The sequence below is a fragment of the Episyrphus balteatus genome, chromosome 1 (assembly GCF_945859705.1).
Source record: "Episyrphus balteatus chromosome 1, idEpiBalt1.1, whole genome shotgun sequence".
Taxonomy (NCBI): domain Eukaryota; kingdom Metazoa; phylum Arthropoda; class Insecta; order Diptera; family Syrphidae; genus Episyrphus; species Episyrphus balteatus.
In genome coordinates this window covers 158,484,105-158,511,180 of record NC_079134.1, presented here as the reverse complement: position 1 = coordinate 158,511,180, position 27,076 = coordinate 158,484,105, and the positions used below count along the sequence as shown (strand labels likewise).

Here is a 27,076-nt window from a genome sequence, read left to right as displayed (position 1 = left end):
AAACATCTCACAAACATTGAATTAATGAATGGTTCATAGATTTTAGAGTGACTCAAGCTTTGGAACGATAGAGACATAACTAAATGAAACAGCGCATAATGTGTGCTTTTTGGTAATAAATAATGTGTTTTAAATAAATACGAAAATTGTATAATATTCCATAATATTCATCAAATCAGATGTTTGGGATCACCAAAATGTAACTAGGAAAACTTGAAAATATAATTTTTGAGAAATTTTGTTCACTCTAATTTTAACAAAGTCAAATAATAGTTCTAGTTAAAAGTCGCGTAAACTTTATGAATAATAAAGAAAACCAAAACAAAAATCAAGAATACATGTATTGAAAAATTGATTGTCAGAAATAAGATTTATGTGACAAATGCAGTAAAAATGTAAAATGATTATAATGATTTACTTTTTTCAATTATTGCCCCAAATACCCCTTAAGGATGCGCCCGTGTCTGAATTTCCCGCCACTATTATTCTATTATAACTTTTACCAAATCAAATTTTACCTAAGCCTAAGCTAATTTTACCAAGGCCTAAGCTAATTTTACCAAGGCCTAAGCTAAGTTTACCAAGGCCTTAGGTAATTTTGCCTAGGCCTAACCTAATTTTACTTATGGATCTAAGGTAAATTCACCTTAAACTATTAAATTCATTTATCTGTTAATTAAAAGTAATTTACATTATTAGTTGACTATTTGACGCCTTTGTCCTACTTTTCGCAATGTAAATATAAACGAACGAAAATAACCAAAATATGCATTTGTTACCCTGCTTCACTTGCTTTTATTCTTCTTCACTTTATACCCAAAATGCCCCTTAAAGATACGCTCATGTCTTGTTTTCCCTCCAAAATTATTAGTTATAATTTTTACCCAAGCTAATTTTACCTAGGCCTAAGCCAATTTTACCTTAGGATCTAACATAAATTTACCTAGATCTAAGCTAAATTTACCTAGGTTCTAAGCTAAATTTACCTTAGGCCTAAGCTAATTTTTTAGTGACGCCATCAAATCACCTTAGAACTAAGGTGATTTTGTGTTAGTTTTGTTAGAATTGCCTTAGTCCTAAGGTAAATTTTCGCTTTTTACCTAGGACCTAAGGTGATTTTGTGTTAGATTTTTGGAATTGCCTTAGGCCTAAGGTAAATTCGTTCTCAGATCCCGTTAGAAAGCGTGCTTGCACATGATTCTCTTCGTAAATTCATGGCGTGCAGTTCAGTTTACTGCTAAGAAATATTAAACGTGTAAAAATTGTTTTAAAAAGTGAATTATAATATCAATAACCAAGGAAAAACAAAGAAAAGAAGACATAAATACTGTGAACCAGTTAATTAAAACAAGCGTTTTGGAAAATATATCAAAGTAAGTAAGTAAGTAAAGCAACAATCTTTTTTACAATTTTATCATTATATATTTGCATTTTTATTTCACTGGGAGTAAAGTACTTATTCAACATTTCTTTTTTATTTATTTAATAATACAAATCGTGTGAACTACTCCGTTAAATTAAATTTATCTTACAAAATAAGTTTTATTTTGGGCAAGTTTCCTTTTTTATTTGATCTTTGCTTCTGTCCATAAAGATAATTCTGTGATTTAAAAATTATAACTATGAATATTGCATTAAAGCAGCGCGGCAGACGGCATGATTATACCTTTTTTAAATAAAACGAAATCGAAAAAAAAAAAAAACTAACCAAAAAATCAAGAGGCAACGCTTGAAAATTGGAACAAAAGGTATGCTTTGTACATAATTACATATCATTATTTTGCCATTTAAGTACCAGGCATTTATAATTTTATGCCCATAGAAAGTATTTGCTCTGAATTTTGAATCTATATACTTATATGTTTGAATTCAATGAGTTTCTGGCTTCATTTTGTTCAATTTTAAAATACTTAATTTTTTCTTATCTATTAAAATTGTTTTTCTTACATATAGACTCATTAAAGAAACGTGAAAAAACGAAAACAAGATTGGTCAGGAGTCAAAGAAATAGGTATGATTTCAATCAATGATTAGATTTTTAAGTACTAGCCCTATATATGTATATCTATGCCGCCGGGTACAAAGTGATTAAGTCAAAAAGTTGTAATCTTCGGGTTTTCAACAATAAACACTTTATTCTCTTTCATTGCGCATCAAAAACATAAAGCTAGAGCAAATCATTTCTATAAAAATAAACCGATCTGTACTGAAAACCCCTTTGTACCCAGCGCAAAAGTCATAAGAATTTGTCCACCGAAAAGCTTTAATTGTTTTTTTTTTTTTTACTTTTGGGAGCTGATAACTCAGCAGCTTCACAAAGTCCAAACTCATTTTACATGAACTCAATTCGAAGACCAATTTGACCCAGTTACTTACTTACGTGGTTCATTTTGTTCAATTTTAAAATACTTGTTTTTTTTTTTAACTCTATTAAAATTTTTTCCCTATACTTTACATATAGACTCATTAAAGCCGATCAACAATTTAAAAATCACCATTCCTTGACGTAAAATAAGACCCAAAACAAGAGCTGATAGAAGAAACGTGAAAAAAACTTCAACAACATTGGTCAGGAGATAAAGAAAAAGGTATGATTTTCAAATTTCAATAAATGATTAGATTTTTAAGTATATGTACTAGTCATATATCTATGCCGCCGGGTACAAAGGGATTAAGTCACAAAGTTGTAATCTTCGGGTTTTGCACAATAAACTCTTTATTCTCTATCATTGGGCATCAAAAATATCAAGATAGAGCAAATCATTCCTATAAAAATAAATAGATCAGTACTCAAAACCCATTTGTACCCAGCTGAAAGATATAAGAATTGGTCCATCGAAAAGTTTTAATTGTTTTTTTTTTTTTACTTTTGGGAGCTGATAACTCAGCAGCTTCACAAAGTCCAAATTCATTTTACATGAACTCAATTCGAAGACCAATTTGACCCAGTTACTTACTTACGTGGTTCATTTTGTTCAATTTTAAAATACTTATTTTTTTCTTAACTCTAATAAAATTTTGTCTCTATACTTTCATATAGACTCATTAAAGCCGATCAACAATTTAAAAATCACCATTCCTTCACGCAAAATAAGACCCAAAACAAAGCTGATAGAAGAAACGTGAAAAAACTTCAACAAGATTGGTCAGGAGTCAAAGGGTATGATTTTCAATCAATGATTAGGTATTTAAGTACTAGCGATATAGAAGAATATGTCCACAGAAAGTTTTTATTGCTTTTTTAAGTTTTGTTAGCTGATTGCTTTGCAGCTTAACAAAATCCAACCCCATTAAACACAATTTTTTGAATTTCATATCTAAATTTGTAACAAAACTTAGTTAAATTTGCAATCTACAATTTTATCTTTAACTTTAATCGCAATCGATTTTGTTGTATAATTAAAAATTACAAAGTTTGATTTGAAACAATTTTAAAGTAAGAAACTTTCTCACTTCTACTCGGCAGCTACTGAGTCAAGTTTGAAAACTTTATCATTTTGAATTAAACATTTCAGTTCTTCAAATCATTCTTATTCTTGATCTAAGGATTATTCTACTTTTTTTCTATGAGCTATAATAATTTTTCAATTGGCCCCGAACTATTAAATAGTGATGGGAACTATCCAATAAAAAGAAAAACTATGAATTTAAAATATAAATTTAAAATATTCATTCATTCGATAAATAATTCATTCATTCATTTATTTAGTTATTATATTTTCATTCGAATAATTTTTTTAATTGATATTTTTTTATTCGATAGTTTTTTTCATTTGAATAGTTTTCTTAAACGATAGTTTTTTCATTCGAATAGTTTTTCAAACGGTAGTTTTTTCATTTGAATAGTTTTTCAAACGATAGTTTTTTCATTTGAATAGTTTTTTCAAACGATAGTTTTTTCATTCGAATAGTTTTTTCAAATGATAGTTTTTTCATTTGAATAGTTTTTCAAACGATAGTTTTTTCATTTGAATAGTTTTTTCAAACGATAGTTTTTTCATTCGAATAGTTTTTCAAACGGTAGTTTTTTTATTTGAATAGTTTTTCAAACGATAGTTTTTTCATTTGAATAGTTTTTTCAAACGATAGTTTTTTCATTTGAATAGTTTTCTTAAACGATAGTTTTTTTCATTTGAATAGTTTTCTTAAACGATAGTTTTTTCATTCGAATAGTGTTTTCAAACGATAGTTTTTTCATTCGAATAGTTTTTTCGTTCGAATAGTTTTTTCATTCGAATAGTTTTTTCAAACGATAGTTTTTTCATTCGAATAGTTTTTTCAAACGGTAGTTTTTTCATTTGAATAGTTTTTCAAACGATAGTTTTTTCATTTGAATAGTTTTTTCAAACGATAGTTTTTTTCATTTGAATAGTTTCCTTAAACGATAGTTTTTTCATTTGAATAGTTTTCTTAAACGATAGTTTTTTCATTTGAATAGTTTTCTTAAACGATAGTTTTTTCATTCGAATAGTGTTTTCAAACGATAGTTTTTTCATTCGAATAGTTTTTTCATTCGAATAGTTTTTTCATTCGAATAGTTTTTTCAAACGATAGTTTTTTCATTCGAATAGTTTTTTCAAACGGTAGTTTTTTCATTTGAATAGTTTTTCAAACGATAGTTTTTTCATTTGAATAGTTTTTTCAAACGATAGTTTTTTCATTTGAATAGTTTTCTTAAACGATAGTTTTTTCATTCGAATAGTGTTTTCAAACGATAGTTTTTTCATTTGAATAGTTTTTTCATTCGAATAGTGTTTTCAAACGATAGTTTTTTCATTTGAATAGTTTTTTCATTCGAATAGTGTTTTCAAACGATAGTTTTTTCATTTGAATAGTTTTCTTAAACGATAGTTTTTTCATTCGAATAGTGTTTTCAAACGATAGTTTTTTCATTCGAATAGTTTTTTCATTCGAATAGTGTTTTCAAACGATAGTTTTTTCATTTGAATAGTTTTTTCATTCGAATAGTGTTTTCAAACGATAGTTTTTTCATTTGAATAGTTTTTTCAAACGATAGTTTTTTCATTTGAATAGTTTTCTTAAACGATAGTTTTTTCATTTGAATAGTTTTCTTAAACGATAGTTTTTTCATTCGAATAGTTTTTTCAAACGATAGTTTTTTCATTTGAATAGTTTTTTCAAACGATAGTTTTTTCATTTGAATAGTTTTCTTCAACGATAGTTTTTTCATTCGAATGATTTTTTTTATGTGATAGTTTATTTGATAGTTTTTATCCGAATGAATAAATGAATGAATGGATGAATGAACTATCCGATAGTTCAAATCATTCAGTTACTAACTATCGATAGTTCAAATCATTCGATAGTTTCCATCACTACTATTAAATGACTAAGATAATTCTTTTTGAAATTAAAATACTTAATAGATTTAGTTCCGAAATAAAAAAAAACAATTCTTATTCTTATTACAGTCAACAAGTTGAAAATGCATTGCGTTATCTGCTCAGAAGAATTTAATTGCTTAAAAAAATTATTCATGCATTTGAAAATTCTACATGGTTGTGATAAAAAAAGCAATTTGAAATGCTTTGACAAATCATGTCAACAAATATTTAATGGATTATCTTCATACAAAAGACATTTAGGGGTCGTACATGGCAGAGGTCGTAAAAATGTTTCCTACAGAAACCGAGATGCAAAGGGTGTGCGACGAGCTGAAACAAAACCGGGACTGGGAAAAAGTTACTAAACAATGGAAACAAACTATGCCATTCAGGAGGGATATGATTTCCCAAAGCTCTGACATTGACCTCCAGACAGTCCTTCAGGAGTGGCCGCTTTACAAATATTCACGAGCGCCAGAACTGGTAAGAACATTCGTTTTTAATAGGTTTTTATAAGATCAAAAAGCGTAGAGCGCATTTTGTTAAAGCGCTCGACGCTTTCTGATGTAACCATTTTTGATATAAGCCAATTAAATTAGGATAAAAGAGTATTTTCAGTTATATAAACTGTGTATATATTTTATATCACTAAAAAATTTCTTCAACTTTAATTAATTACATTGATGTACACAATATCTATAATCTTCTACATAATAGTATGTTTTATTCTGTCTATTAACAGATTGCCATGGATTACAATTTTATAAAACCGAATAATGGGCTCGACTTCACCAAATGGGAACAATTTTCGAAAATAGCCCTAGAATTGTTCACAGCGAGGATCAAGTGCAGCGCTCTTAAATCATTCCTCAATGAATTCAGGGAGAATATTGACGACCTTGACATAGGTAGAACCTTGTTTTTATTTAAACTCTTTTTTTTAAATTCTGTTTTATTTTAATTTTTTAATTATTTTTTACTTATGACGTATTAATTTATTTTCAGATAACGTCAATATTGGCTATGCAACTCTGTTACATGGAGTGTTGCCTCCATCATCGCAGCAGTTTAATGGTAAATTGAAGAAATTTACAATTGAAGATTCAAAATCATCTTTCACTCTGGAAGTGGAATGTGCAGGCCAGGTCGAACCTATGCTAAAAATAAAAAGGGAGGAATGTTTAAAATCGAAAACAAAACTTCAGCCCCTAATAATTGTTGTTGGTGAGAGATTTCATTATAATAATTTTTATGTGTCCTTGGACAATATTATGTTTAAATTAGATACTTATTTGGACTGCATTATTTTTTATTTAAAGCTCGTTTATGTATTAAATATTCAATACCCTCCACAGTGTTTTTCGGTATGGGTTTTTATACAAATGTTTTTCTTTAATATTCAAGACGGTAAAAAAATACCTTCTGTTTCAACTTTACTAAATGATATAAATGCATTAATTAATTAAATTATATCAATGTATTATTTTGTACAGTCCATGTTCTACATATACAGTACTGGACAAAATAAAATACGCACTATCCGAACTTTCTTATTTATGCTTTTCTCGCTCCCCAAGTCATCAATAAAATATTCTAAAGTAGTGATTAAGAAAGTCTAATACTATCCTTATACGGTTCTGTCGAAATAATGAAAAAAATGCTTGAAACGAGAGAGAAAATAACTTAAGTTCTTAATTTAAGTTCTCACTAAAGATTATTTTATTGATAACTTGGGGAGCGAGAATAGCATAAATGTGAAAGTTCGGATAGTGCGTATTTTATTTTGTCCAGTACTGTATTTAATGTATTGCTGAAGTGAGTTTGTAAAAAGAAAGCATGTTCTTCCATTAAAAAATCTAAGAGTAATTTATATTTAATCTAAGAGTAATTTATGTTTAAACAAACAAAACGAAAATAAATTATATTTATAATTATAAAATTACATGATTTTTTTCTTTTTTTCAAAAAGGATTTTTTTCAGCTATGGATTCACCTAAGGAAATAGGTAAAAATTACCTAGGAATAAGGTAATTCACCTAAGGAACTAGGTAAAGATTACCTAGGAATAAGGTAAAATCTGCCTAGGAATAAGGTAATTCACCTTAGGAAATAGGTAAAAATTACCTAGGAATAAGGTAATTCACCTAAGGAAATAGGTAAAGATTACCTAGGAATAAGGTAAAATCTGCCTAGGAATAAGGTAATTCACCTTAGGAAATAGGTAAAAATTACCTAGGAATAAGGTAAAATCTGCCTAGGAATAAGGTAATTCACCTTAGGAAATAGGTAAAATCTGCCTGAGAATAAGGTAATTCACCTAAGGAAATAGGTAAAAATTACCTAGGAATAAGGTAAAATCTGCCTAGGAATAAGGTAATTCACCTTAGGAAATAGGTAAAATTAGCCTAGGAATAAGCTAATTCACCTTAGGAAATAGGTAAAATCTGCCTAGGAATAAGCTAAATCACCCTAGAAACTAGGTAAAATCTGCCTAGGCCTAAGCTAAATCACCTTAGAAACTAGGTAAAATCAGCCTAGGACTAAGGTAATTCACCTTAGGAAATAGGTAAAATTGAATTCCGAAAATGTAATTCACCTTAGGAAATAGGTAAAATCTGCCTAGGAATAAGCTAAATCACCTTAGAAACTAGGTAAAATCTGCCTAGGAATAAGCTAAATCACCCTAGAAACTAGGTAAAATCTGCCTAGGCCTAAGCTAAATCACCTTAGAAACTAGGTAAAATCAGCCTAGGACTAAGGTAATTCACCTTAGGAAATAGGTAAAATTGAATTCGGAAAATGTAATTCACCTTAGGAAATAGGTAAAATCTGCCTAGGCCTAAGCTAAATCACCTTAGAAACTAGGTAAAATCTGCCTAGGCCTAAGCTAAATCACCTTAGAAAATACGTAAAATCAACCTAGGACTAAGCTAATTCACCTTAGGAAATAGGTAAAACTTCGGAGGGGAAATTTTAAATCACCTTAGGAAATAGGTAAGATAGGTAAATTTTATGTTAGGATTTAGGTAAATTTGAAAATTTTCGATTTGCCTTAGGAAAATAGGCAGAATTAGCCTAGGACTAAGCAACCCCAAAATTGCCTTAGTCCTAAGCAGAGTTAGCCCCCGAAATAGGCTAATTTTACACCGACTTTTCTCTGGGTGTACCATAGTACGAAAACGAAAACTTTAAACGCAATTTTTTCGAAACTAGTTTTTTTCCGCGCCGTGCAATATAACTCAAAAACTAATGAAGCTATCGACTTGAAATTTGAAGCAAATTACTCCTTAACTTATTGGCCACAACATGAACCTAAAAGTTGAATAAAATTTGTACAGTAAATATTTTTTTTAACTACTTCTTTGTAAAAAAAACATCGTTTTTTTCGTTTTTTTGATTTCTAATTTTTATTTTTCATTTAAAAAATATAAATTTAGGTTCATGCAATGCGTACTAATATCATCTAACGGAAAAAAATTTCCTTTTTGATTTTAGATTATTTCCTGGACCTGTGCATTGCACGGCGTAAACTAGAGGCGTCAACTTTGAAAGGCTCCAGAGCCGCCATTTTGTTATTTTTTCATTTCAAAAAAATTTTTTTCAATACTTAATAATGTCAGTAATATCTTGTCTTTTTCCAAATTTCAATAAGTGCTTTCAGTTTTTCATAAAAAAATATTTAAAAAGGTGTCGTCCAGAGGGATTTCCCCCCTTAAAAATAAGAGCATTTTCTTTTTTCAAATAAAAACCCAAAAGTACTGCAAGAATTTTTTTTATTACTCAAGATATAGCCCAATATTAAATGAAAAAACAACGACATAAAGTTTCGAAAATATCATATCTCGAAAACGTTTGTATCCCTAAACATTTTTCAACATTTTATTTTCGAGATATACGAAAAGTCATAAATAGCACTTGGTATTGAAAAATTTGTATGTTTTAATAAATGCCTAAGGAGTGACTTTTCAAAAGAGTATCCCTCTTTAAAAAGTCACTCCTCAATTACACCTGTCACTTTTCACTTTTTCTTCAAATTATTTAGGTATGTTTATCTGTTCTTCACAATCCAACGTTTAATTTAACCAGCTCAGATTGAATAAAATAAGCAAATTGATACCACAAATTGGATTTTGAAAATTGATGATATCTGAAAATAGTAATCACGATTTTGTTTTTTTCGATTTTCTGAGAATCGACAAAAAGAGCTTTTATCCCGTTTTCAAAGTCAGTCCTCAATTATATCTAGGAAAACCTGTAGGAATATTACATTTTTAAGTTTAACTATTCTTAAGAGACCATTAAGTAATAAATTTTTCCGAAAACACTTTTTTAATAATTGAAAAAATTTTTCGTTTGCAATGGCAATCAAGTGTTCAAAGTGTATACAAATATTTTGGGTGAAAAGGTGTATTTTTTTAAAGATTGAAAGCCACCGTGGAACAATTGATTTGATTGTTATCATGAGTCATTATTTATATAAATTTCAAGTTCAGATTTAAATTTTAAAATGGAGACAATAAAAACAAATTACGGGTCGGGGTTTTATGTACCTAATTTAGAAAATTTCATTTTCGTTTCATTTTCTTTTTCATTTTTTTTAATCTTGGTTAGGTTAGGATTCCAAAAATCTTAGAACACGAACAACTTTTTAGATAAATTTTTGCACTATTTTTTGTTAGGTACATGTTTTTCGAGATAAAAACTATATTTTATATTAAATTTAAACATAAAAAAACTCACAGACAAATACACAACCCACAAGCCCAACAATGTGTGTTCGATGTAGCCTTATGTTTAACGCGAGTCTTAATATCAGCTCTGCAAGATGGACATTGCATTCTCATTGAATTTGGACCGACTGGTGCATATTGTATGCCTTGTGGTTGGGTTACAATAACCATTGGTTCAGGTTGTTGTCGTTGTTGTTGAATTGGTTGCTGTTGTTGATGTTGAGGTGGACTCCAACCGTCTAATTGCATATTTGGTTGATATGGATTTTTTGAATTTGGCATAATTTATTTGCTTTTGATTTGAAAAAGTTATACCGACTTCGACAAGGGACCGTTTAACACTGATCATTAAAAATGATTAACTGTTTTGTACACCACATATGCATATCAGAAGTTTTTTTTTTTTTAATTCATTATATCCGGGGAAGAACCCAAAACGTAATGCAAATTTTTTCTCAGAGTGTTATACGATAACTATAATCAGAGACTCAATGTAATTGTATGAGTTAGCGGATAGAATTAAGCTTATATAAACATATAAAGAAATTTAAGAAAAAATCAACAGTAAACAAATCATCTATACAGCGATTATTATCAAATAATATTAAAAAAAAAAAAATTCAACAATAATTGGACAAGCCTCTCTTATTGGTAATATTTAGGTAGAGTTAAGTTTGAAATTTGTTTTTAGCAACAGCTTACAAAAATAAATATACGACCTTGTTGCACGTTCTTGCTGATGCAAGAATAAATTTTTCTAAAGAAATGCCATCTATAAAAAGAGTGTTTCGAAGCAAATAAATTTTTAATCTGGAGTTCCACACGGAAGCCATTTAGGACCACTTTTATTTAATATAAAATGAAATAATTCCGAAATAAGGAAATTGAAACGAAATTTAGTGAAAGTTGAATTTTAAACATCATCATCATCTTTTTTAACACTCAACAAAAAGGTTTTCTGAGTTATTCCGGTAAAAAATTGATCGTGTGAAGGATAGAAAATAGATTTTTAATTAAAATTTGTTTACATACATTATTTGTCACTTCAGCTTTTTCAGCAAGTATTTCAATACACCATTAAAATTTACTCTTTTTAACAGGGTGTATCAAAACAAAACAGTCTTGGTACAAAAAATTTCTATATCGAAATTGAAGAAAAAAATTATTTCGGAGGAAGTGATTTTTTATCCTTCTAACATTAATTTTCTTGTGGCAGGCTATCCAAATACAAAATTGTTTGCAGGAAAATCAAGTAATAACAGTAAGGTTAAAACTTCTTCTATCTATCTATGGCGTTAAATTTGAATTCGACATAGTAAATGAATATTTAGTTTCACTTTAATTTCATACTTTAAACGACTACGAAAAATGAAGGCGACAAAGGGTGTATTAAGACTGAAATATTTCTATTAAATTTTTCAGTGAGATTTAAAATGTAAATAAAATATCAATTTCATTCTCAGGAAGTCCACTATGAGACTGTTTATGTTACTGTATACATATATTTTTAACGTAATGCATTTTTTTCAAATATGGTTTATTATTGTTTCTTATCTGGTCTTGAAAAACCACATATCCAATCTGAAGAGAGTAATTGTTTATCGTATGTGTTACAGAAATTATTATTTATTTTTTTCTTTATTTTTTTCTTTATTTTTTTTTATTATTTCTTATCACCTCCGAATTATTTTTTTTTTAATCATCTTGCCAACTACGCACCAGTAATGCAATTTGAGAAGGTATAATTGATGTAACAGAGCAGATATTTTTTTTCTGAGAAAAAGCAATTAAGAGAGGTTGGTTAATAATATAATTTATAGATTTTGTTTTTTTACTTGTTCATTAAATTTCAAGGGTTTTCTATTGCAAAAGGGCTTAATTGCAACGAAAAAAAAAAAAAACAAATAATTCTTATCTCTATTGAAGGAATTTGCGGTGGCTTTCAAACTAACATAATGTACATGGAAATAAGTTCTCTGTGATACAAGCTAGACTTAAAACTATAAGAAAAATTTAAAGAAAAAAAAAACATTCAATTACAATAAACAAAAGTTTATACATAAAGGTGATAACGTACTTGCTCTTATGGTAAAAGTTGCTTAGAATGTTTTTTAAAATTTTATAAGAAATAAAATTTAATAAATAAATAAATATAATAAATAAATAATTTTATATGAAATATAAAAAAGGATTAAAAATTGTTTTTAAAAGTTTTAATCTCCAAACTAAGTTCGCCATTAACAAAGAATACAATTTTTTTTTTTATTTGTAGGAACCGTGTTTTAAAAAAATATGTAGTTTTTATTAAATGAAAATTTAAAAAAAAATTGGTTCTATCCTTAAGAAATTCATATTCAACACAAAAAAATATAATTTCAAAAAAATTATCAACCAGTTTTCAAAACAAAAAATTTTGAAACATTTTCCTAAAAATCCAAAAACAAATTTTGAAATTTTTTCTAAATTTTAAAATTTAGGTTGCTAAAAAAAATTTGTACAAAAATTTTCGTTGAAATCGGTCAAGTCGTTTATGAGAAAGTCCGAAATAAAAAAAAACTGTTCTATGTGCAGGTACCGTTAATAACGGATCAAAAAATATTTTTTTTTTTTTTTTCAAAAGTAGGATGTTGTTTGCCCACAAGTTTTTTTTTTTCTTTAAAAAATCAATTTTTATTTTTACTCAAGCAGATTTAAATTAAATGAGATGTGATGTATGGATCAAACCTTAAAAGCATATAATAGGGCATACGAGTGAGATGAAAACAGATTTTGTTACGTAGGGGCCAGGGATTTTTTTTTTAATAAATCCAAGTGTTGCATTGACTTTATTGATAAATGATAACGTTGTCAATGTGGCAGCGAAATTTAAGTTCTTTGTCACAAATAACTCCTAAATCACGGGCAAAATCAATTGATGCCAAGTTCAAGGAGCACTTTTTTACACCAGACCAGAGAGAAAAACGTTGCGTTGAAAGGAGCTAATATCAGAAGATGACAAGATGCGTCCGTGTAAACAGAGTATTCGAGCACTTGAGTAACATCATTGATAGTCAAGAGGAAAAGCAGTGGACCTTGATGGCTCCTTTGTGGTAAACCAGAAGGTGCATGAAATGGAGTAGAATGCGACAATCTAAAGTATATTTTCAATAAAGCTTCTAAATAAAGTAGCTTTCGTGAGAGGTCTTGTCAAAAAGTTGTACTCTGGGAACTACATAGCCGTAATTTTCTTGTTTACACCTTGGAAATGCAAATTTTTTTGTTTTATTTCAAATGTTAATTTTCAAAATCCTGCATTTTTCATTACTAAACTAAGCATATAAGAAAACAAACAAAATCTACCAAATTCGAATGTTGGTAATACATTTCAGTTTGTTTGTTTTCGTATTACATTTGAACAATTGGACCATCGAAAAAATATTCACACAATAACTTAGCTTTGTTCAAACAGTGGTTAATAGTTCAGTTAACAATTCATAAATGGCGTAGTGGTAAAGTTTTGAATAAATTACATGGTTATGGACAAAAAAAATCATATTTTGAAATCACAAAATCAATAGCCAATATCAAACGGTTGCAATAAATTGTTATCTAATCGTAACTTGGTCAAAATTATTGAATTTAAGAAGAATGTCTTTCTGTCGAACAACATCGCGTCAGTGATGTGACGCAGGTAAATGTTCACTTCAAGATAAGCTAAAGTTTATCTTGGATTATAAAGGGTTTCAAAAAAGCCCCTCTGCACAATGCCATTGCTTACGTAACCAGTTTCAAACCGTATAACTTTTCAAAAATGTTTAAAAATAACCAAAAACTCACAGAAAACAAAATAGACACAATGCCATCAAATGAGTGTTTGTTGTTGGTTCATGTTGTAATCGAGTTTGTACATCAGCTCTGCACGATGGACATGTTACTCTCGATGAAGTTGGTCCAACTGGTGTAACATATTGCACATTTGTTGGCTGACTTGATATTATCACAGCAGCTGCTGGAGGTGCTGGTTGACCATAACCAGGTTGATAAGTTTGTGCTGGTTGATAATTTTGTGCTGGTGTCCATGCTGGTGGTGGTTGTTGAGGTGGTTGTGATGCCCAACCAGGTTGAGTTGATGAATATGCTGGCGGTGGTCCATTTTTATCCATTTTTGCAAAAATTTAATTAAAGTGTTTTTACCGAAATTTCGAAAATGGGTTTCGTTTTCAGAAAGAACTGAATTTAAACTGAATCTATTGTGTTTCATTATTCTACTAGGAAGGTAGGAATATTTTCTTATCAATTCTTTTGAAATCTACAAATTAGGGGAAGTTGGTTATTCAAAAAAATTATCAGATAATATCTTATCAGTAAAGTGATAAGAGTGTTTTTACTTCGTGTTAATAAAAGAAAATTGCAACAATAAAGTTTATTAATAAAACGTTTAATTCGTTTCATTATGATTCATTTGGTTAAATATTGAATTTAGGTTTTCTTTAATACAAAAAAAAAAAAAACAAAGAGTCACTTCATATTAAAGCTGCTTCGAATTACTAATTTTTTAATGTTGCAGGGGAAAACACAAGAACAAATACAAGACATTAATTAAATTAATGAGTCATTCTGAGCGAATGAAAGTATTTTTGTTTTCTTTTTTCGAAAATAATAAAAAAGGCAATCAAAAGTCTTTCAACACTTATCAATAAAGTGTAAACACTTATCAAGTCAAAACGTAGTAGAATAAATACCATTTGAATGTGTCAAAATTGTTGAAAATTTGAATCAAAAGGCCCTTTGAAGGGGACGTAGACTGCTAACCCAAAAAAAAATGAAAATTATTGTGATAAAAACAGTACCCCAAACGTTTAGCTACAACTTGCTTGTTATAAATCCGTGGTGCCAGTTTTTTAAAAGATGGAAAGAAATTTAGTCATCAAAACGAAGAACTTTCAGCAGCTGATAAAAACCAATCATTGAATGAAAGAAAAAAGAACAAGAAGATAACTCGGCTTCAATTATTAGAAAAGGAAAATCCACCGTCAGCTTGCGTTGTTAATATAGCTGCGGTACTCTTCTCGAAGGTTATAGGCAATAAGCTCCATAAGCAAAGTGCTTGCTCTACTTTTTCTGTAAGTCTGGCTTAACAGCACCCAGTTAGTTCAATTCGAACTATCTCTTGTAAACTGAAAAGCTTTTGCAACTGCCAAACCGATTTTAAAATCAGTTCATAGAGTCAGCACACTAATGAAAGTGTATAAAGGAAAACTTCAATCTTTAGATCTTTCGTGGGTTAGGATCTAGATTATACAGAACCTTAACTTGATTACTTCCAATTTTAGATCGAAAGATTGAAAATGTTTAGTTTCAAGTGATTTTTAAAAGTCAAGTTCTTTCCAATATCATCTGATAACAGTTTTATGAATAGCAAATTATTAATTAAATTAGTTGTAGTACTTGATAGATAAGAAAGAAATTACTTCGTGCCCAATTGAGGGCAGGAATTTTAACAATCACTCGTTACAAGATATATTATATTAATATTATATTATATTGTTTGATCTCCAAGGGTGGAAAAATTCATCGCACTTTGCGATATTCAAAAATGCTTCATAATGTTTCATATTCATTCAGAGAAAATTGCCAGTTTTTTTTCCAAATATTAAAACGTTCAAACTACCAGATCTAACATTCTACCAAATTTCAAGACTCTGCGATAATAAAAAGTGGTTACTGGTTACTACACTGAGGGAAAAGCCACCATAAAACAACGTGAAATCAATGAAAATCACATTGATTTAACTATTATTCGGAATGATTTTGCGTTGAAGATGGACATTTTAAAATCAACGTGGAAAATAGGTTAATTTTTGATGATTTCGTATCTTAAAGTCACATAAATCAAAGGAGTTCAACTTTGAAACAACGACGTTTCAACTTCAATTTATTTTTTCCCTCAGTGTACAACTCCGGAATGAAAAAAAAAAAAATTGACAGTAAAAAAAGCTGAGTTAAAGTTTCTAGGACATGCTACGCAATGAGAACATGCGACAACCCGCTTCATTTTTACTTGCGATATAGGTACTATAGGGCAAGTTTAGGATTCGTAAAAAAAATCGAACTCGAGATAACAATTTTACATGACATTACGATGATGGAGAATGCCAAAAAAGTAGGTCCGGCAATTCTGTTTGTCTGTCTGTGTGTCTGTCTCTATCTGGAGCTGCAGCCTAAACAAGTGAAGTGATTTTCTTCAAACTTGGTAGTTAGCAGTTTTTGGTGATTCCCTAGAGGGGAAATTGAAATTTTTTTTGTATGACCAAAACTAACAGTACCTGCCATATAACGAAAATACAAAAGTTAATTTTATTCAAAAACGGCTCTAACGATTTTGATTAAAATTTTTGTGTGTAGTATTACACATAAGAGCCAACTTTTAAAATAAAAAAAATATTTTTTGTACCGTTATTAACGGTACCTGTCATAGAACGGTTTTTTTCGTTTCTGAATATCTCGTACAACATTAACCCGATTTTATTGAAAATTTTTATACAAAAGTGTTTAGGTAAAAGTAATATTAAAATTTTAGAAAATTTTCAAAAAACGCATTTATGGATTTTTAAAAAATATTTCAAATTTTTTTTGAAAAATTAATTTTTTAAAAACGAATTAATGAAAAATTTTGAAATTTAAATTTTATGTGTAAATTAATTATTTCTTCAAAATGGCATACCAACTATTTTTTTGAAAAATGTTAGACATTTATTATATATAAAAAATTATTTAAAAAAAAACGGCTCCTACGATTTTCGAAATTTTTTTTCTAAAAATACCTTTTTATACAAGTAATAAAATGGCATACTTGTTTTTTTTTTTTAAACATCATTTAAGACGGTGTTTAATTAATTATAAAAACAGATTTTGTTTTTTTACACTACCTATGAAATTTCTTGAAAATATCAAATTTTTCCTAATTTTCTTGAATAAAAAGCCTTAACATTAGAGTTACTTTAAGCATAAGAGCAAGTACGTGCGACCCAAGTCGTGCATTTTATTTAATGATAACTGAAAATGTAAAAATCTTTTCGCTACTGCTTTAATATGTAACATCAGTTTTAAAGATTTAATTAGAATTAAAGAAAGAGTCTATCATATAAATTGCTAAAAAAAAACAAACAAGTTCACTATGGCGTATGCGTAACATTTTTTTTTTTTTTTAAACTTAAGAGGTTTATAAATGAATTTTTTTTGACAAATTTATGCATCACTTGAATTTTAATAATTTTTTTAAATGATATATGTATATGAATACATAACTTAACTCTATGAAACAACATTTAAAGAATAAAGTTAGTTTAATAATGCATAAAGTGCTGTAGAGTGTAGATGATTCGTGATTACTCTAAAAAAAATCTCGTTATAAATCACTTTACTTGATTGACCCGTAAATCTGCTAAAATATTGTACTCAAAAGTTTTTGGAGAAAACTATATACTATCTAAAAGATTTTTTTCATGTTTCTCTTTTCGGTGCTAGAAATAAAAAATTCAACTGGAAACTATTTTAAGATGAAAATCAACATTTTTAAGCTTCGCGGAAATTCTAGGGCCTGTGTAGCAAAATATGTATTTTTCCAGAAGTGTGTTTCTATAAAACCATTTACTCAAAAATTAATGTTTCTCTGTTTTTCAACCTTAATTTGTTCAAACTAGAAGTACAATGTTTATACGTCAGTACGAGAAAATGATGTCATAAAATTCTTCTTCTTAAAGAAGTTCAAGAATTATTTATACTTAATACGTAGTTTTTGATAAGCAAACATACTCCTACGTACTCGTAGATAAATATTTCACTTGGTTTGTTTAAGATTTTTTTCGAAAAACTTTAATGTACAGACAGAAGAGCTAGTGATAAAAAATTTAACCTGATAAGAAACAAGGCCGAAAATTAGTAACTAAATTTTTGTAAACATTTCTAAATGACGTAAAACAAGACACGATAGTATTTTGTGTATTCAATGTTTTGACAAAAGTAATCAATGTCAAAAAACTCACACTTTTTTTAATTGCGTCATTGGCTGTTAGACTTTTGTTACTGATTAATACAAAAAAAAAATCTTCAATTGTTTTTAGTTTTTCGCCTTTTTTAAAAAAATTACTTTAACAAACTGAATACTTTTAAACACTGCACAATATTTTAATAAGCACAATTTTTGTTTCCACAAAAAGAACAGAAAATATTTTATTCAAGGTGGAAAATGTATCCAAAATAATTTCATCACTTACATAAATAAAAACAAACAGCATGCAGTTAAATGTGTCCTTGTTGTTGGTTCATGTTTTAAATTTGTTAAAACATCAGCTCTACAACTTGGACAAACAACACGACTTGGTTGTGGACCAACTGGAACGCTGGTATAATAAACAGGTGGTGATTGCATTTTATTTAAATTTTTAATTACAACAAAAATAATGAAACAAAATATAAAAAACCTTCAATCAAGCTGAAAACTTGAATACAATTGATTTTGAAAATTTCATTTTCACCTAGATTGTACATATCAAAATAATTTCCAATCGAATTAGTTAACATTTGTATTATATCTTATCGCACTTTGTTTACTTTTGTTTATTTTCTAGTATTTTTGCCTATTTTTATCTATAAATTTTGTATAATGTTTGTTTATGGTAAGGCACTTCAGATAAAGAATATCGTAATAGATATAGATGGGTGAAGTACACATGACTAATAGATGAATTACGTATGGAAAACTTTAACTTAAAAATAATACAAACAAATAATGGCATCTGGAGCACCTGGGTGAACTGGAATAACCAGGGATCTATCAGCAGTAAAATAACAACTCAATTCTCTACACTAGCTTTGAATTTTTCGAGAATATCAAAATTATCTTCTTTATTTTCTTTAAAACTAGAATTTTGGGAGATATTAACTGATGTAACTAAGTAATCACTAAATTAGACAGCTTTTAGAAAAAAAAATTGAAATTATTGAGATCGAGCCTAAAAGCCACGTTAATTACTAACAATAGAACACCTTAAAGAAGAAATCAGATGACAAAAATACCAAACCAAAAGAACTTGGGAAAAAAACCACATTACGATTAAAAATGTATTGAATACCAAGCTAGAGATATTCTTTAAAAGGGCTTAAGAATGTATTGTTAAAAGTAAATTTCGAAGACATGAATCTAGTTGTCAATCATGAAATATTATACTGGTTTGATGACAGAACAAAACGACAACAAAATTGAAAATCTATTAAATTAAGAGAACATGCACAGAGAAAAATATACCACATAAAATAGAACAAAAACAATAAGATTTCTGTATGGTTTTCATCCAAGAAGGAAACCTTATTAAAACAATCGCGTTTTCCTTATTGTTTTAAAATCTGCATTTGTAGGGTTTTGAAAAAAAAAAAAACGTCAACCAGGCCGGGAATCGAACTGGAGACCTGGGCCCTATTGCACCAACCACTTTGCATTTTGCAACTTTGCAACTTTGCAGAACAATAAATTTCTGAAAAGTAAAAGTGCAAAGTGTTGCACCAAAAATTAAAAGTTCCCCACTTTGCAATTTTTGATGTTTTTTTTGCAAAGCAAAAAGTGCGGGCGTTGCACCAACTTAAAATAGAACTTTGCGTAATTTGAAAATTGGCAAAGTAAAGCAATAAATAGTTTCAACATTTTTTCGTTGTTAAAAAAGGTTGAAATCTTCTTTTTTTACTTAAACAACGATATCTTTTGAAAATTTGTTGTACTTTACTCTATCATTTTTAATTTAGTTGGTTATGGTCACAGTACACATAAAAAGGTAATATATTCCGAACTGACATTGGTCGCCAGATTGTCAAAACATGACATTTTGGCGACCAATTTCAGCTACCGAATTCTTAATTGTTTAAAATACCGACGAAAAACGCACAAAAACCGATAAACCACGCACACCACTAATTTTTAAACAATTATTTACCATTTTCCGCGATGAAACACGAAGAAAATTTGTTATTTTTCAATTTATAATATTTTTAAATGACATTTTATAAATTAAAACAAAAACAAATTTCCTGTTTACTGCGATTGAAATATAAAAATTAAAGGCCGACCTGACAGATTGGTGCCCATTTTTGACAAACAAATTTTGACAACGTTATTATGTATGTGTACTGTGGGTTATGGTTACTTAGACTGTTGCTTTGCTGTAATTTGTTTAAAGAAGAAAATAATAGAATTTTTAATATCAATATAATATCATTATTTCAACTTTAAATTGCAATCATTCTTTGAATGACGGATAATTTTTAATAAGGTGGTTGGCATTTAGAGTTTACCATAGTTTATTATGTTTATAATAGTTTACTTATGTTTATAATATCGAACTAAATGGTCTATTGTTTAGTTAAAATTTCTAACTATTTGACATAGTTCCTAGACTCCTTTGTCAAATAGTCACGATTCTTAACTTTTTCCAACTCACTTCCATGATACGAGTTTAGTGAGTTGTTGATCTAAGAAAAAAGGTGTTTGGTTTTCATGAACAATTCAAACATTTTTATTACTTTTATTAATCAGCGGAAAAATTAAATTAAAATGGAATTTTTGAAATGATGGGAACAAATTTATTTTGAATAAAAACATGATTTTTGGTTATAATAAAATAATTGAATTATTCTAAAAAAAAATTAGTCATTTAACATTATCTAACAACAAATCGTTCCTAAATGATTTTTAAAAAGAACACAACAAATTCTAATAATGCCACTTCAACTTCTTTTTACATACTAACCATAGATTAATATTCCCAATATTTAATTATTCCTAATTTCAAAATTCATTCTTAATTTTACATCACTCACGTACCTATCACTCACTATACTCTTTATCTTAAAAAAGTCATTCAATGAGATTCATTTTAAATTATCATTTAATATACCCGAACTTTACACGAGAAATGGCCATCCGCAAATGAAATTTGGTGCAACGAAATCGAAGAATTCTCTGCAAATTGGCAAAACTTTGCACTTTTCAGAAAAGTACTTTGTGCTTTGCAAATTTGTGGTTGGTGGAACAAAATTTGCAAAGAAGGAATTTTTGTTTTACTTTTCAAAAAAATAATTTCCTCTTTGCAAATTGGAGTTTGGTGCAACAGAATTTGCAAATTTAAAGTGCAAATTTGCAAAATGCAAAGTGCAAAGTGGTTGGTGCAATAGGGCCCTGCTATGAAAATATTGATCGCGATTTTTGTACTAGTGCCAAGTTGAAAAATAAATGAACTTTTCGTTCAAATTTTAATAAGATGTTCTCTATAGAAATAATAAGAAATCCTTATAGAAAAACCTTATTAATCGTTGCTTTTAATAAGTTTTCCTTATAAAACATATATGGGCAGTAAAACAATTAGGCAATCTGTTAGTTTTAAGGTGGTCATATTTTTCTCTGTGTGTGTTTATCATTTAAAGAACCTTGGTTTGATTTTTTATAAGAAATCAATGCACATAAGAGGTATTAATAAATTAAGGAAGTTCCAATAGAAACTTCTCAGAAAAATAAGTAAGTTGAATACAATCTAAATAAGAAATAACACTGTCGGAAAAAGAATATTTTGAAGACCAAGCATGCCAGCAATTCGTTGGAATTTTTATAAATTTGTCACCCAATAGGTATTAATGGTCTGAAATTTTCCAACAGCCTAGGATTTGATTAAAAAAAACCTGCAAACATTTTTCGATCAATTGTTAACTTTAGGTTTTCAAAATAAGTATCTCATTTCAAAAACAATGTCCTGCGGATGTAAGAATTCCGAGAGATGAAGTGTCAATAAGTGGCTAAAAGGATGGAAAGGCTCTGATGACTGAATTCTATAGATATGATACAGAAGAACTTGTTGCATGCAAATCTAACAGCAATATTTAATCAGATTTTAGATTTTCCAAAACACAAAAAAGAAATCGTTAAAGATCCGGCAAACTGAAGGAGAATCTCGTTTTTGAGTTCTTCTTACAAGATTTTTAACACGATTTTGCTCAAACGGTTTTATAACCTTCTTAGTGAGTTTGTGAGCACTATTTTATAAGCTTTACCAGAAATATTTGAACTTTGAGTTGAACTAAAGCAACTTTGTTTCGTATACCACCACTTTATCACTTTAATTACTGGTCGAGATAAAGCTTCAAGACAACTGGACGATTTCTAAAAGATTTCTAACAACCTCGGTTAAAATAACTATTTTTGAGACGACTTTACAGTTGAACAGACTTCGAGCATGTTCCGGAAACGGGAGCTCCTTTTTTTGCTCGTTATACGAAGCCATGAAGAAAAAAATTGAGAATATTTTCATAATGCACTTGCCCTAAAAAAAATTGGGTACAAAAAACGATAGACTTATGAAGTTAGGGCCAAGATTTAGACTATCTGAACTATATTTGTAGGTTATCACAACTGGAAATTTATTTGCCCCAATTTTATTTTCGTTTATAAGATGAAGCTCATTTTAAGTCTTAACATTATTCAAGTTTAGGGTTTTTTTATTGTCAAACATTTCAAATTTGTACTTTTTCAATCTATTCTTTCAGGGGAAATTGTTTTTTTTTTTAAGTTTTTCTTATCATTTTTGTTACGTTGCATAAGCAATCGGTTCAAAATAACATAGCGGAAATTGTACTCAATAATTGATTAATCCAAATTTGATTTTTCTCTGAAGTTGCTAGTAACTTAGTACAAATCAGATTACAATTACTAATTTTTTTCTTCGTAAAACAAAAATTTGATAAGTACCTACTTATCGATAAACATTTCAATATGATTAATTACCATTAAATTATTCAAATTCTAAGTATTTCCGATTACCCACCACAAAAAGATTTGAACAATAAATAAGTTATTTTTTTTGCTTATCATATCATATTACCTACCAAATCTTAAGTACTTTTCTTGAAAAAGAACTAAAAATAAAATTGTATAAAAGTTTTTGAAGTACTCACAAAAAACAAAACAATAGCAATGCCATTAGATGGGTTTTAGTAGTTGGCTCATGTTTCATATCTGACAAAACATCAGCTCTGCAACTTGGACAAGTCAAACGAATTGGTTTCGGTCCAACTGGTGGATTAGATGCAACAGTAACAACAGGCTGTGATGGTGCAACCATTTCCTGTTGATAATAATTTTGTGTTGGAGTCCATGCTGGTGGTGGATCAGCTTCAGCAGTATATTCTGGTGGTACCTTAGATGATTTTTCGTTTTCCATTATAATTTTTGTTTTTTAAAAATATCGAAGCTTCTTCGAAGTTTATTCTGCGAATTGTTTTAAACTACTAAAACAACAAACTCAAATGCAGAACTGATGATACCATTCAAAAAAAATTTGTCACTCAAAGTAAATATCAATTTTTCTTATCAAATTGTAAACTATACTTAGTCAATATTTTGAAACTTCTAGAGTGTATTTATTTGCGTTGATTAATAAAAAAGAATGGAAAAAAACGATGATCTCTTGATGACCTGAGGGTGCTTTAAAAATTTATAATTTAAAGCAAATGGTTTGTGTTATCATAATGGGAACATTTTTCCGAAAAAAAGTCCAAACAGTACAAGTCTTTAGAAAGATTCGGATAAAGTTATTAAAGAAAAAATAATAAAATAGAGACTAGTCAGGTCAATAGTTGAAATTCTAAAGTTAGAACAAGGACATCATATTAAAAGGTAAGAATAAAGCTCTTAAGCTTCTAAAACGCTTTCTATCAAATATTAAGTAGGTGATTTATAAAGATTGTGTTGGTGTTCAGTAAGTTAGATCGTTGTCAAAAATTGAAGTAGGTAACTTAAAGACCCAAGCTATGCTTATTCGAAATAACTCGTAATATTTGAAGAATTAAATAATCTAGCAGCTACTGTACATATATAAAAATAATTTTTAATTGTTTTCTTTAAAAAATTATACAATTATACAATACAATTAAACAATATGATTCATTTAAAATCAAAATATATGTAGATTAAGAATTTTCTATTCTGACTCATTTTAAGTAACAATAAATTTTTAAAATAAAAAAAATTAATCTGGAGGACTATTAAGCAATTTTTCAAGTCCAGAGTCTTTTGCGGAGAATTATAATCATAGCTGTCTCATGATAAGTGTTGATCAAAAGTTAACCTTATAGTATTTTTTTTTTGACGTAATTCCTCCATCGAGTGAGTTTTTTTTTTTTATATTTTGTATTGCTTATCGGTAAATAATAGATGACACTCCTTGCATATTCGTTATATTTTGTGGAATCACATAGTAAATTTGGTTAAGCTTATCTTTAGGAGTTCAGAGTTGATTGTTATTGAATAACGAATAAAGAAAAAAGGCCTCAACATTTGCTCCTGAGACATGCCACTTTAGTTTTTTACACGAGATATTGGATATTCAATTATTCATTAAATATGTAAGAACTTTCAAACATTTTCAAAAACAAAATTTCATGTGAAAAAGAAATTTTATACAAAATTTTGCAAAAGAAAATTCTGTGTTATGAAGTCCGACAGAAAGAAATCATTTTATGTTAATGCATTTAAATGTTTGACTCCACAAAACTACTCTTAGGTATTTTGGTTCTATGGATTGAAACATTTTAATTGAAAGAAAACAATTTTTTTTCTAGAAATTGCACTAAAAAAAAAAATAAAACATCAAACTTTACAAAGAAAAAAATTAACAATTTAAACAAACTAGCTTCATTTTAAGTTGTTGCAATGAAGAATTTGTAGATTTCTAACCCATAGTTTAAAATTATTGTCAATTAAGTATAAAAATAGTTTTTAAGAAATTGTTGTCTATTATTACATTAACAATTGCGAGGTTTGATATTAAAAAAAAATATAAATACTCACAGAAAAAAACACAACATCACAGCTATACAATGAGTTCGAGATGTTGCTTCATGTCGAAGATTTGTCAAAACATCAGCATGGCATGAAGGACAAATAACTCGTGAAGCATCGGGTCCAACATTTGGACTACACATATTATAATTTGACATATTGTATAAATAAATTAAAGAAGTAATACGCTTTAAAAAAAAACACTAAAACTTGATTCTTCTAAATATTCTTTTTTACTAAAATTACCAACTTAAAGACTTACTCTTATACCAAAATTTAATGTTAAATTATATCAGAAAAAAGTATCTATACCTATTTTCCAAGGAAACCTTATCTATTTGATTATTTGTTATCGATGTATGGAGTTTACATACATTTACCGATAAAGAACCTTGATCGTGTCACAAAAATTACAGAGAAAAAGCAATAAGCTATTAGAAAATAATAAAAACAATATTGCAGACAAAAATAAAAATACTTTTACTTATAGACGGAGAGATGGTTGCAAGTTTTCGGACTGACTCGGGAAATGGAATTTTTTTTCATGAAATTGTTGGATAGGGGTGGGATAAGCAAATGCCAAATTGGCAGAAAGCAGACTGGATGGAATAAGCGTGGGTGGGGGCTCAAACTTGCATTTTTTTTTGAAAAAAAAACTTTCTCGGAAATGGGTGCAAAGTGGTGGAGGTGGTTGAAGAAGGTGTTAAAGTGACAATTCCAAAATGGCAGAAAGCTAAGTGGATGGAAAAGGGGTGGCAGAAGGGCGCAAAGTGGTAAATTTTTTTTTGAAATTTACTGACTCGGAAATGGCTGCCATTTTGCAAGTGTGTTCCAGATGGTATGTAGTTTCTAAATTCAAAATGGCAGAAAGCAGACTGGATGGGTTCTATTTTTTTTCAATTTTTTACTTCGGAGAGTGCCAAAAAAAAACTTTTATTTAAAAAAAATATTTAAAAACAACGGCAACACCTTAAATCTTATATTATAACTTTTTCTAAAGCCAAAACCCTATTATATAATAATCTTTTTAAATAATGTTGTTTTTGTGAAAAGTTTTTGAAACAAAAATTTTTAAACTCAAAATTTTAACTTTTTTTAAATTTTTTTTTTGTAACTTTATTTTTTTTTAAATTTAACACGATCAAGCTTTGCTTTTTGTATTTTTATTTAATTGTCTAGCTAATTCTCAATGAAATGTTGAAAACCAGATGCTAAAATGTCGTATAGTTTTTGAAATAATTAATTTTTAAACTCAAAATTTTTAACTTTTTAAACATTTTTTTTCTCATTTTAATTTTATTTTTAATTTAACGATATCAAGCACTGCTTTTGGTAATTAAAATCAATTTCGTAATCAATTCTAAATCAATTACTGAAAAGCAGATGCTAAAATGTTGTACAGTTTTTGAAATAATCAATTTTTTAATTCAAATTTTTTTTATTTTTTTTGTAATTTTTTTTCTATTTTAATTTTATTTTTAATTTTACGATACCAAGTATCGCTTTTGGTAATTAAAATCAATTTTGTAATCAATTTTAAATCAATTGCTGAAAACCAGATGCTAAAAAGTCGTAAAGTTTTTGAAATAATCAATTTTTTAACTCAAATTTTGTTATTTAAAAAATTTTTTTTTTCTATTTTAATTTTACGATATCAAGCACTGCTTTTGGTAATTAATATCAACTTCCTTATCAATTTTAAACCAATTACTGAAAACTAGATGCTAAAATAACATACAGTTTTTGAAAAATTTTTAAACTCAAAATTTTAATTAAAATTTGTTTTTTACTTTATTTTTTTTTTTTTTCTAATTTTGCGATATCAAGTATCGCTCTTGGTAATTAAACTCAATTTTGTAAAAAAAAATACCTACATTAGTATACTGTAGTTAATAGTACATGTTCTCGTTAAATGCAAAAAAATCAAAAAAACTTTAATTCGAAATATTTTTTTTTATCATTGTTTACAATCTTGGCCTATTTATTAAAATGTACAATTTAATCACTCAAAAACTGTAAGACTTCATGTAACATTGATAAATCTTACGATTTTTGAGTAATTAAAGTAAGATTTATCAATGTTTAGTATTTGCATTTTATGAGAACATGTGCATTCTATAGTATACTAATGTAAATTTTTTTTA

General features: G+C 28.2%; 2 protein-coding genes across 4 annotated transcripts in view; one reads left to right on the top strand and one right to left on the bottom strand.

The window, feature by feature from the left end:
• The window catches only part of LOC129918207 (lipopolysaccharide-induced tumor necrosis factor-alpha factor homolog), a 31,249-nt gene extending 7,849 nt beyond the window's left edge, over nucleotides 1-23,400 (bottom strand). Inside the window, exon 1 of one of the 3 annotated variants that reach the window (XM_055998626.1) lies at nucleotides 23,048-23,400. In XM_055998626.1, the coding sequence (XP_055854601.1) occupies nucleotides 23,048-23,313 (266 nt within the window). In that variant the 5' untranslated portion in view covers nucleotides 23,314-23,400. Of the gene's footprint in view, nucleotides 1-10,085; nucleotides 10,557-13,891; nucleotides 14,397-23,047 lie in introns of those variants that run through there. The other 2 variants (XM_055998606.1, XM_055998620.1) reach the window with 2 other exon arrangements.
• Nucleotides 1,652-6,979, top strand: LOC129918200 (uncharacterized). The gene is made up of 5 exons (XM_055998596.1): nucleotides 1,652-2,588; nucleotides 3,041-3,160; nucleotides 5,433-5,828; nucleotides 6,088-6,253; nucleotides 6,351-6,979. The coding sequence occupies exons 3-5, from the start codon at nucleotides 5,616-5,618 to the stop codon at nucleotides 6,809-6,811; spliced, it is 840 nt and encodes a 279-aa protein (XP_055854571.1). The 5' UTR covers nucleotides 1,652-2,588; nucleotides 3,041-3,160; nucleotides 5,433-5,615; the 3' UTR covers nucleotides 6,812-6,979.
• Nucleotides 23,401-27,076: the final 3,676 nt, after the last annotated feature.